Source organism: Myotis brandtii, unplaced genomic scaffold, assembly GCF_000412655.1.
Source record: "Myotis brandtii unplaced genomic scaffold, ASM41265v1 scaffold959, whole genome shotgun sequence".
Lineage (NCBI taxonomy): Eukaryota > Metazoa > Chordata > Mammalia > Chiroptera > Vespertilionidae > Myotis > Myotis brandtii.
The window spans coordinates 269,092-279,974 of NW_005371966.1; the positions used below are offsets into that span (position 1 = coordinate 269,092).

The window sequence follows — 10,883 nt, forward strand, 5'->3', positions numbered from 1 at the left end:
CCCGGCCCCGGCCCCCAGTGCTGTGTGTGCACGCGGTGAGGCGGGGTCCTGCTGCAGTGTGGGGGGATGTGACATTCGCCTCCCGCCCCCACCCAGGCCTGAAGGGGAAATGAGAGTTTCCTGACAACTGAGAATGCTCGCTCAACCGAAGGCTCGAGGTGAGGGGTGGCTGGGCACAGCCCAGAGCAGGCAGGGAGCTGGGAGCTGGGAGCAGGGAAGCAGGGAGCAGCGGGGTTAGCGCCCTAGCAGCACAGCGCACAGGCAGCGGCAGCACCCGGAGGGAGGGGGACAGGAGGCCCAAGCCACAGCCACCGCCTCTAGGTTGCAAGGGCAGAGCAGCTGAGCAGCCTCCAGGGCCCCAGAGTGCCTGAGGGAAGGGGAGGGACAGTGACGTTACGACCTGCGCTTAGCCGTGGAGGCTCAGGGGGTGGGTGGTGGGCTGTGAGGCCTCAAAGTAACAGGCAGGCTGGCCCTGGCCAGGGAAGCCCCCAGGAGCATGGAACCTGCGCCAGGGCTGCGTTCAAGGGGTTCCCCAGCCAGCCTGCCACTGAGCTCCCCTGTGGTCGAGGGCTCAGGCTGCCCTAGGCTCTCTGCTGGCCTTCCGCAGCTCTCCCGAGGTCCAGGCCTGGCCACTTGCTGCCCCCTCTGCCCTGGAAGGCCTCACCTCATACCCATCCAACACCCATTCTCCCCAACTGGGAACTGAACCCACCATCTAGCTAGTGGTTTGGGCCCCAACCTCAGTTACCCTCGAATCCCCACTTTTCCCATCCAGCCCATCAGCCAGTCTTGGCTGCTCCATCTTCAAAGTACACCTCCCAACTTGGCACCCCCCTCAAGCCCCATGGCCACAAGCCTGGCCCAAGCCACCCTTCTGGCTGATCTAAAAGTAACTTCAGCCCGGCCGGTGTGGCTCAGTGGTTGAGCGTAAACCTATGAACCAGGAGGTCACGGTTTGATTCCCGGTCAGGGCACATGCCCAGGTTGCGGGCTCGATCCCCAGTAGGGGCCATGGAGGAGGCAGCCAATCAATGATTCTCTCTCATCATAGATGTTTCTATCTCTCCCTCTCCCTTCCTCCCTAAAATCTATAATAAAAATAAATTTTTAAAATATAAATAAATAAAAATAAAAGTAATTTCAGCTCCCCAATTGGGCTCACTATCTCTGTTCTGCACACAGTGGCCAGGTAAACTGAGGCCACTCCCTCAACCAAGGCTTGACCCTGCCTCTGGTCCCCAAGGCCTCGTCCCCCTGCCCTAGGCAGACATGCCTATCATCTCAGATCCCAGGGCCTGCTGTATTCGGCAGATGAGCCCTTGCTGCAAAGCCCAAGCCACCCTAACTCGTGCTGGCTGCCTCGCCCAAGCTCCAGGCCTGCAGCCCTCAGAGCCTCCTAAGTAGCAATGGCCTCTTATTGGTGTCCTTGCCTGGGGCTGGCTCTCCCCTGCCACACCTGGTTGGGGACCCTCTGAATAACGTCACTGCTGGGGGGACAGGGGTAGGAAAGGAGGCGGGGAGGGCGGATAGGCCACCGAGTGCACTTTGGGGCTCTGAGGCTGGGCCAGGCCCCGCCATGCTGGCCGCCCAAGCAGTCAACGCTGGTGCTACTGCACTACCAGCTAGCCCCACCCGCTCATGCAGGCTGCGCCTCCCCCGGCCCGGGACGCGAGGCCCCTGGGAGGTGGGGATGAGGGTCTGTGGATCTGGCCAGGGCTGGGGACTCTCGCCTGTCGGGGGAGACCCCTTGTCCCCTTAGCCCATGCAGGAGCCCTTGACATGGAAGGAGGGAGCAAGAAGGAAGGGCCTGCTGCCCACCTCCTGGGCTTTCCTGGGGTGCCAAGATCCCCAGACCCCAGAGCCCCAGTGGGGTGCCTCTCAGGATGCACCTCACCCCAAAGCTCTCAGCTGCAACCCAACTTCTCAGATGGGGAAACAGAGGCCCAGAGAGGGGACGGGCCAGAGCGCTCATGCTCAGCTCCAGAGGCCTCCCTGGGCCCTAACCCTCCGGCCACCCCCTCTGTCCCTGCCAAGAGCTGCAGCTGGAACTGTCCTGGGAATCAGCACGGAAGAGGAAAGGAAGCTGCCCTCTGGGCAGGAGGGGCATTGGGAGTGGCCCCGGCAAGCAGCTTACCTAGCCCGTGACCTCCGATTGACACTGAGGTGAGAGGGCAGAGAGCAAGGAGAAAGGTCAGGTGAGTCACTCAGGGGGCGGCCCCCACTCCCACACGCTGCCCCAAGCAGCGAGCCCTTGCACACAGGCACACCCAAGCCCCGTGCTGAGCGCCGTGGCCGATGGCGGGCGGGCTCACCTGTGACCGTGCACTTGCTGGCATCCCCGGTGGGGACGGCGCGAACACGGTACGGGGAGAAGGGGATCTCATCACCGCCATACTTGATAAGGATCGTGTAGCGGCCCGTCACATCTGGCACATAGGCCACCGTGTACGTGCCATCGTGGTTGTCTTGGATATGCGTCTTCTTGGGCTTGCCTTCAGGGTCCTGTGTGGCAAAGCACAGGAGATGGAGGTGGTTGGCATAAGCCTACCCAGCCCAGGATCACCTCTGGTTCTCTCTTTTTCTAAAATATATATTTTTATTGATTTCAGAGAGAGGAGGGGAGAGGGAGAGAGAGAGAAACATCAATGATGAGAGAGAATCATGGATTGGTTGCCTCCTGCACGCCCCACACTGGGGATCAAGCTTGCAACCCGGGCATGTGCGCCAACCAAGAATAGAACCATGACCTCCTGGTTCATAGGTTGATGCTCAACCACTGAGCCATACCAGCCGGGCTCAGGTTCTCTTAAAGGAGCCAGCGTCAAGTGCTGCTGCTGCAGGAACAGCGTCCAAGTCACTCAGCCGCCATGGCCCAAAATAGCTGCCTGCATCCAGCATTGTCCTTTACTTCCCCACTGGCAAGGGCCAGAAGAGAGGTCCCCAAATGCCCAAAGCTCCTGCCCCCCATGACAACAGGCAGGGCCAGGGTCCTTGGCACCCATTCTGCTTTATCCCCATGAGTACCCCTCGGCTCCCATCCTCCACCCCAGGGCCTGCCCAGCACTAATGTCACAAGTGGGCAAGCTGAGGAACTAAGGGCTTTGGTAACATGCTCAAAGTGAGGCATGCGCTAGTGTGTGGGTGGGGAAGCCTGTGCTTGTCACCATCTTCCTACACACAGGAGACCTGCCCTGGCTGGCATCACTCCCTGGGGAGACCGCAAGTGCCCCAGCTGCATGCTCTATACTGCACACGGCTCCAACCTGGGCTCCCCACCTTCCCTGGCCTTCCCCGTGCCTGGAGTGGCACCCAGCAGGGCCAGGAGCTGCCCAGGCCGCCAGCTCACCGTGATCTGGACAGCCAGCAGGCCTTCCCCTGCGTCCTTCGCATCAATGGTGAACTCCACAGGCAGGCTGGCGGGCACACCGGTGGTGTTGAGCCCAGGGCCGCTGGCTTTCACCTTGCTGGCATCGTGCGTAGGCAGCACCTTGACCTTGAAGGGGCTGTTTGTTGGGCCAGGGTGTTGTGAGTGGTTAGGAAGGCTCTTGATGCCCAGCCTGCCACCCCCAGCCCGGCAGTGAGCTGCCTCTTACCTGCGGGGCACTTCCTCTTCCCCGTACATTACAGAGATGCTGTAGGGCCCCTCGCGGCTGGGCACGTAGTTAACGGTCTGGGTGCCGTCAGCGTTGTCTACCACATCCACTGGCTCTACCAGGCCTGGCCCCAGTCCCAAAGACAGAGCCTCAGCCAGTCTCCTGAGCCCTCAGCCCCACCACCCGGGACGGCAGGGGCTCAGCTGTGCACCCAGCCCCCACTCCAGGCCTACACCTCATTTTGCCCTCATCTGCCCATCCCAGGAATGGCCCTGCGCCCTGTGACACCAGAAACTACTCTGGATGCCAGCTTGGACCCTGGCCCTTTGTCCCTGCTGCCACATCTGTTCAGTGTCTATTCTACCTCCATCTGGTCCCATCACCCGAGGCTCCTCTATCAACGGCTGGTGCACCTGCTCCAGCCTCTTGGGCAAGGCCTCTGCTCTCTTCCCCCCACCCCTCAAAGAGGATCATGCCCTCCTAACCTCTTGCTCTTTTTAAAAATATATTTTTTTATTGATTTCAGAGAGGAAGGGAGATGGAGAGAGAGAGACAGAAACATCAATGATGAGAGAGAATCATTGATCAGCTGCCTCCTGCACACCCCTCACTGGGGATGGAGCCCACAACCCGAGCATGTGCCCTGACCGGGAATTGAACTGTGACCTCCTAGTTCATGGGTTGGTGCTCAACCACTGAGCCACACTGGCTGGACCCAACCTCCTGCTCTTAAGCGTGTGGACACTCACCTTTGGGTCCCTGCACTTTGACCTGTAGTGGGGCCACACCGGCCTTGCTCGTGTCCACCTGGAAGGACTGAGGCAGATTGGCACGGACCATCCCTGGGCTCAGGCCAGGTCCAGAGCACTTGACCTTGGTTGCGTCTGTCACATCATGCACAGGGACCTTGAAAGGACTGCCTGGGTGGGGGGCAGAGGGACGGATTGTGTGTGAGACAGGGTGGAGGGCAAGCAGGTGGCTCCAGCTCAGCCCTAGCCGACCTGCCTCCTCACCTGGCACTTGGTGGCCGCCGTAGGTGACATTAAGGCTGTAGGTGCCAGCCTCATAGGGGATGTACTCAACCGAGCAGCTGCCATCTTTGTTATCCATACAGGACATCTTGGCCTCAGAGGGGCCCTCTACAGCCAGGCCCAGGCCCCCTGTGCCAGCTCCCCTGGTCCAGACAGACAGCCAGTTAGTCCTGGAGTTTCAAGGCCCATCAGGCCCCTGCCTCCTGGGCACTTCCTCACCTCGTCTCCACGGTGAACTTGTTGGGCTTGTTGGTGGTGCCACTTTGGATGCCTGGCCCGTGGACGCGCACTCGGGAAGGGTCGCAGCCCTCGGTCACGGGCACCTGGAAGGGGCTGCTGGGCACAGGGCTGCCATCGTAGGTCACGTCCACAGAGTGAAGTCCTGGAAGATGGCGGGCTGGGTGAGGAGCAGCCCGGGCCACCCTACGCATGCCCCACAACCCCGGGGAGCCCTGGTGCATACCCTCCTCGTAAGGCGTGTACTCCACTTTGTACGTGCCGTCACCACAGTCCTGCACGTAGGTCTCGGTCAGGTTGCCTGAGGGGTTAGCCACGCGGGCCTTGACATGCGGCCCTCCAGTTTTCGTCAGAGCCCGGGCATCCACGCTGAACTCAGTGGTGGCCTCTCGGAAGACGCCTGTAGGGGGGCAATGAGGAGGAGGCATGGGCTCCGGGGGCTCTGGGGACCCTAGATGCCCCCAGCCCCCTTGTCTCGCAGTGGGGCCTCTCACCTTGGCCGTCAACGCCAGGCCCGTAGCACTGGACACCAGAAGTGTCTACTGCAGGCTCCACCTGCAGCTTGCTGGGGAAGTTGGGCACAGGCTGGCCACCGTATTTGATGGTGACGGTGTAGGAGCCGGGGCAAAGGGGGATGTAGGTGATGGTGTGTGTGCCATCACCGTGGTCTTGTATGTGCACCTCGGCAGGCAACCCGGCCTCGGAGCAGATCTCGATGGTCAGCTCTGCACTGCCCGCGCTTGAGCAGTCCACATGGAACTGGCCCGCCTCACCGGCCGTGGCACGCTCCAGCCCAGGGCCGGAGCACTTGACCTTGGATGCGTCAAAACAGGGCACCACATGGGCCTTGAATGGGGAGCCAGGGATGTGAGTGTCGGCGAAGAGGATGTTGATGTTGTAGTCTCCGGGCTCGGTGGGCACATAGGACACGGAGCATGTGCCATCCCCATTGTCCAGGCACTCGAGCTGCGCCTCGCAGGGGCCCTCCACGGTCAGGCCCAAGCCGCCAGTGCCGGCGCCCTTGGTGTCGATGGTGAAGCGGGCAGGGGAGCCCGCACTGCCGCCCTGCAGCCCTGGCCCAAACGCCTTCACCTGAGGAGAGATGGGCAGGTCAGGAGCTGAAACCACACCACCTCCCTGACCCTTGACCCCTGGCCCCCACTTCAATCTATTTTTTTAATTTAATTTCTAAAAAAATATATATTTTTTTATTTCAGAGAGGAAGGGAGAGGGAGAGAGAAACATCAATGATGAGAGAGAATCATTGATTGGCTGCTTCCTGCACGCCCCACACTGGGGATTGAGCCCACAACCCAGGCACATGTCCTGACTGGGAATTGAACCTGGGAGCCTTTAGTCCACAGGCCAACGCTCTATCCATTGAGTCAAACCAGCGAGGACAATCTACTTCCTCTTGTTCTGGCTTCCCTCCCTTACGAGACAGGGGCATAAGCAGGCCTCAGCCTGATAAAGGGTAAGGGCGTGTCTGGAAAAGACAGGGTGGCCCCCATACCTCAGTTACCTTACTAGGCTTTGTGGGAGGCACGGCTTCCATAGGAAAGGGGCTGCCAGGCACAGGCACACCGTCGTAAGTCACCTCAACCTCGTAAGACCCCTCCTCGCGGGGCACAAAGCGCACGACACTGTTGTCAGCCCCTAGGCCGGGCTCCACCTTGCAGGGCACTGATGCGCCGGACGGGCCCACGATCTTGGATGCCACTTTGCCTTGGCCACCAGCACCCTTTGACTTGACTGTGAACTCCTGGTCTTTGCCAACGTCCACCTCTATTGAGATGACAGAAGAAGGGAAAGAACTGTGACACTGAGCCCGGGCAGCTCCTGGGCCATCCTCGGTAACCACGACAAGGGCTCCAACTACTTACTCTCTCCCAGGCCGGACACCTTGATCTTGCTGAGGTCCAAGCTTGGAGACACCCCCACGGAGAAGGGGCTCTTAGGAATAGGATCCCCTCCGTAAGTGACATTGACGCCCACTGGGCCCTGGGAGGGGTACAGAAGGGTAGAGTCATAGGTCATGACCCTGGTTTCCTGGCCTGCAGCTTCCCCAGTTAGGAATTGGGGGCTGGTCAGAGAGACACTGGCTCTCCTCTTATGTTTATTGATTTCAGAGAGGAAGGGAGAGGGAGAAATAGAAACATCAATGATGAGAGAATCATTGATCGGCTGCCTCCTGCACACCCCACACTGGGGATTGAGCCCACAACCTGGGCATGTGCCCTGACCGGGAATCAAACCGTGACTTCCTGGTTCATAGGTCAGCCAACTGGCCAGCCAACTGGCTCTCCTCTTCCGCCCCTGGCCTTCATGCCCACTGTCTCCCAGGTGGGAAATGGTAGTGAGTGGGAAGCCTCCTGGAGCAGCCCACCCAGCCCATGCACACCCCCACTGGGGATTGAGCCCACAACCTGGGCATGTGCCCTGACCGGGAATCAAACCGTGACTTCCTGGTTCATAGGTCAGCCAACTGGCCAGCCAACTGGCTCTCCTCTTCCGCCCCTGGCCTTCATGCCCACTGTCTCCCAGGTGGGAAATGGTAGTGAGTGGGAAGCCTCCTGGAGCAGCCCACCCAGCCCACCGTTCAAGGAGGACCACGGGCATGATGGGTGTAGAAGAGGTGCAGGCTGCAGAGGTTAAGGGAGCTACCTGCTGTACAGGAGTGTACTTGACCGTGTAGGTATTATCATGGTGGTCGATGATGTCCACATCACGCACTGCATCCCCCTTGGCCGTTCCCGAGAACTGGACATCCAGTTTGCCCTTGCCAGCGGCTTTGGCATTGACCGTGAAGTGGGTGGGTTTGCCAAGCTCAACACCTAAGGAGACACGGTGGCCATTAGGGGCACATTGCCTCAATCCCCCTTGAGGTCCCCGATCTCTCCAGAGGGTGGTCATCCTCACCTGTGCGGCTGAGGCCGGGGCCCTCTGCCTTCACCTTGCTGGCATCATGGGAGGGTTCCACCTTGACCCGGATGGGGCTGGTAGGCGTAGCCTGCAATGATGGGAGGAGCGGACTATAGAGGAGAACGGCACCCCAATGCCCAGCAGTGTTGGGGGCGGGAAGCAGCAACACCCACCTGGTCAGCAAAGAGGACCATGATGGTGTAGCTGCCAGCCCCACGTGGTGTGTACTTGACCGTGAAGGTGTCATTGTCATTGCGAATGATGTCAAAATCGATGTCGGCCTCAGCCGGGCCCACCACACCAGGGGCACACTTGATGCCAATGCTGACATCGCCTGCAGCAGGGGAGGGAGTGGAGGCTAGGACCTCATGTGGATGCCTTACCCACATGTCCACCCACCTGAGGCAGAGCCTTACCCTGGCCGGCCTCCGTGCAGTCCACGGTGAAGTAGGTGGGCTCATGAGCCTTGAGCCCTGTCTTGGCCACTCCTGGGCCGTACACCTTGACCTTGTTTGGGTGGCTGCCGGCTCCCACGTTCACCTGCACAGGACAAGGTAAGGGCAAGGGTATTACCAGCCAGGAGAGGGAGGGGACCTTTCATCCACTGCTGGCTGTTACGCAAAATGGTGCAACCACCTTGGGAAGTGGTCTTGTGGTGCCTCAAGTGATTAACCATAAAATGACCATATGATGCTGTAACCCCGCTCTTACGCCTCTATCTACCCAGAGAAATGAGATCACTCGTCTGCATACTTGTACCCAAATGTTCATAGTGGCACTAATCACAACAGCCAAAAGGGAGAACATAACAAAGGCCCATCAACAAATAACTGGATAAATACAATGTGGTCTAATCCATACAATGGACTATCATTCAGCCATGAAAAGGCAGGAAGTACCAATTCATGCTGCCACGTAGAACCACAATGAAAACATTATGTTGAGTGAAAGCATTCAGACACAAAAGGCTAGACATTGCATGGTTCCATTGCTAGCAAATGTCTAGAACAGGCAGAAAGCAGAATAGTGGTTGCTCAGGGTTGGGGGAGGGGGATTTCTGGGGGGTAGAGGAGCGTTTGTTTGGGATGATGAAAACTATCTAGTCTTGCCTGGCCAGTGTGGCTCAGAGGTTGAGCATTGGTCATGGTTGGATCCCTGGTCAGGGCACATGCCTGGGATGTGGGCTCAATCCCCAGGAGGGGGTGTACAGGAAACAGCCGATCAATGATTCTGTCATCATTGATGTTTCAATCTCTCCCTCTCCCTTCTTTTCTGAAATCAGTTAAAAAAACACAAAACCCTACCTAGTCTTCAATTGTGTTATCCATCGCACAACTCTGAATGGACTTAAGACTACCAAGCTATACACTTGCAATAGATGAGCTGTCTGGGATTCACGTATGATCTAAGAGAGCTATAGATAAACACGGGACAGGTGCCCTAGGAAGATGTGATGAAGGGCTGTCGAAGGCCCGTGGGAGGGCCGGCTCACCCGGAAGGGGCTGTTAGGGATGCTGACGCCTCCCCAGGACACCATGGCTGTGTGCTTCACGGGCTTCCTGGGCACGTAGGAACAGCTGTATGTGCCGTTGCCATTGTCCTTGACTGATGCCTCCACGGGGCAGCCCTCGTTGTCCTGGAAAGTAGGTGGCCAACTGGTCAGTACTCAGATCTGGGCAGCTGCCCACCCCCACCTCTGTGCCATGGGTGGGCACCCCACCTGCACTTGAACCCGGAGAGGGGCCTTCCCGCCGAGCTTAGCATCCACCGTGAACTCCGCTGGCTTGTTGACGGCCACGCCCGTCTTCTCCAATCCAGGGCCACGCGCCTTCACCTGATGGGAATCCACCCAGATCTCAGGGGACCAAATGCAGGCCACCAAGGAAATAGGGTGGCAGGGAAAACACCGCTGGGGACAGCAGCCCAGGGCCTGGAACACCAACCACTCAGCCCAGCCCCCAAGTGGAGGCAAAAGGGGGCCAAGACCCGGGCCAGTGGCACATGCGCATTACCCTGTCTGGGTGGAAGTCCTGCGGCGCCTCCCGGATGTCAGCCATGAAGGGGCTGAGGCGGATGTCCTCGCTGTTGCACAGCACGTGCACAGCATACTCGCCAGCTTCCTGTGGCCAGTAGCGCACATCACAGGAGCCATCGCCCTTGTCATCACATTCAATCTTGGCCTGCGACGGGCCCTCCACGGAGAAGCCTGTCAACAGCCACCAACTCTATCAGTGCCCTGGAGCCTGGCAGGGGGCCCCCGGTTGCCCACACGGTAGCCTCCAACTCACCGAGGGTGCCTACGTCATCCCCGATGGCCTCCACCACGAAGTCCGCTGACTTGCCAACGACACCACCCTCCAGGCCGGGCCCCCAGGCTCGCACCTTCTGATTGCCACACTCCGTGCCCACCTTCACCTCGAAGGGACTGTAGAGAAAGAGCCACACAGGGGTGTGTGCTGAGGGGCACTGCCCTGAGCAGGGTGGGGGGTTACACCGCATTGGTTCTGAGCACTGGGTTGGGGCCTCACCTGCGCCCGATGTTCTGGCCGCCCCACGTTATGGTGACGGTGTATGTGCCAGGCACCGTGGGGTAATACTCGAAGCCGTAAACACCATCCCCCAGGTCCTTCTGTTTTACACGCTCCTCACCCTCTGCCAGAGACAAAGGAGGGCCTCAGGCCTGCCCAGCAGCACCCCTGGGGCGGCCACTGCCCACCTCAGCTGCAGGCTGACTTACTTGGACCCTTCACGATGACCTTGAGCTCCCCACTGCCTGCGCCCTTCGTGTACACCTTGAAGTCGGCAGTTTCCTTCACCCGCACGCCTTTGGGCTGCAGGCCCCGGCCAACAGCACGGCAGGCACTCGGGTTACAAGCTGTGGGCAGAGGGCTCATGAAGCCACTGGGGCTGGCACCAGGCGACCCCTCCCTTGCTTCCTCCCACAGGGCTGGGCCATCAGGATGAGGGTGGGGACCCTCAGAATTGGCCCCAGGAGAGAGGGAGGGACATGCCAGGAAGAAATGAAAGGGACCCCGACCCCAGGACCTGTGGCCCAGACCAGGATGTGATGGCCTCCTCCCACCTGCTCCACACCAGCTCC

At 59.5% G+C, this 10,883-nt stretch overlaps 1 protein-coding gene across 1 annotated transcript in view; it reads right to left on the reverse strand.

Annotated features, from left to right (window-relative positions):
• The window catches only part of FLNA (filamin A, alpha), a 26,361-nt gene that overhangs the window by 8,548 nt on the left and 6,930 nt on the right, over positions 1-10,883 (reverse strand). Inside the window, exons 11-31 of the mRNA XM_014533242.1 lie at positions 10,521-10,658; positions 10,312-10,435; positions 10,072-10,208; positions 9,796-9,989; positions 9,504-9,617; positions 9,276-9,419; positions 8,200-8,323; positions 7,957-8,117; positions 7,781-7,871; positions 7,526-7,695; positions 6,745-6,862; positions 6,384-6,646; positions 5,356-5,953; positions 5,088-5,261; positions 4,844-5,006; positions 4,607-4,767; positions 4,343-4,513; positions 3,594-3,717; positions 3,347-3,503; positions 2,313-2,502; positions 2,135-2,158 (exon numbers count right to left, since the gene is read on the reverse strand). Of these exons, the coding sequence (XP_014388728.1) occupies positions 2,135-2,158; positions 2,313-2,502; positions 3,347-3,503; positions 3,594-3,717; positions 4,343-4,513; positions 4,607-4,767; positions 4,844-5,006; positions 5,088-5,261; positions 5,356-5,953; positions 6,384-6,646; positions 6,745-6,862; positions 7,526-7,695; positions 7,781-7,871; positions 7,957-8,117; positions 8,200-8,323; positions 9,276-9,419; positions 9,504-9,617; positions 9,796-9,989; positions 10,072-10,208; positions 10,312-10,435; positions 10,521-10,658 (3,540 nt within the window). The remainder of the gene's footprint in view (positions 1-2,134; positions 2,159-2,312; positions 2,503-3,346; positions 3,504-3,593; positions 3,718-4,342; positions 4,514-4,606; positions 4,768-4,843; positions 5,007-5,087; positions 5,262-5,355; positions 5,954-6,383; positions 6,647-6,744; positions 6,863-7,525; positions 7,696-7,780; positions 7,872-7,956; positions 8,118-8,199; positions 8,324-9,275; positions 9,420-9,503; positions 9,618-9,795; positions 9,990-10,071; positions 10,209-10,311; positions 10,436-10,520; positions 10,659-10,883) is intronic.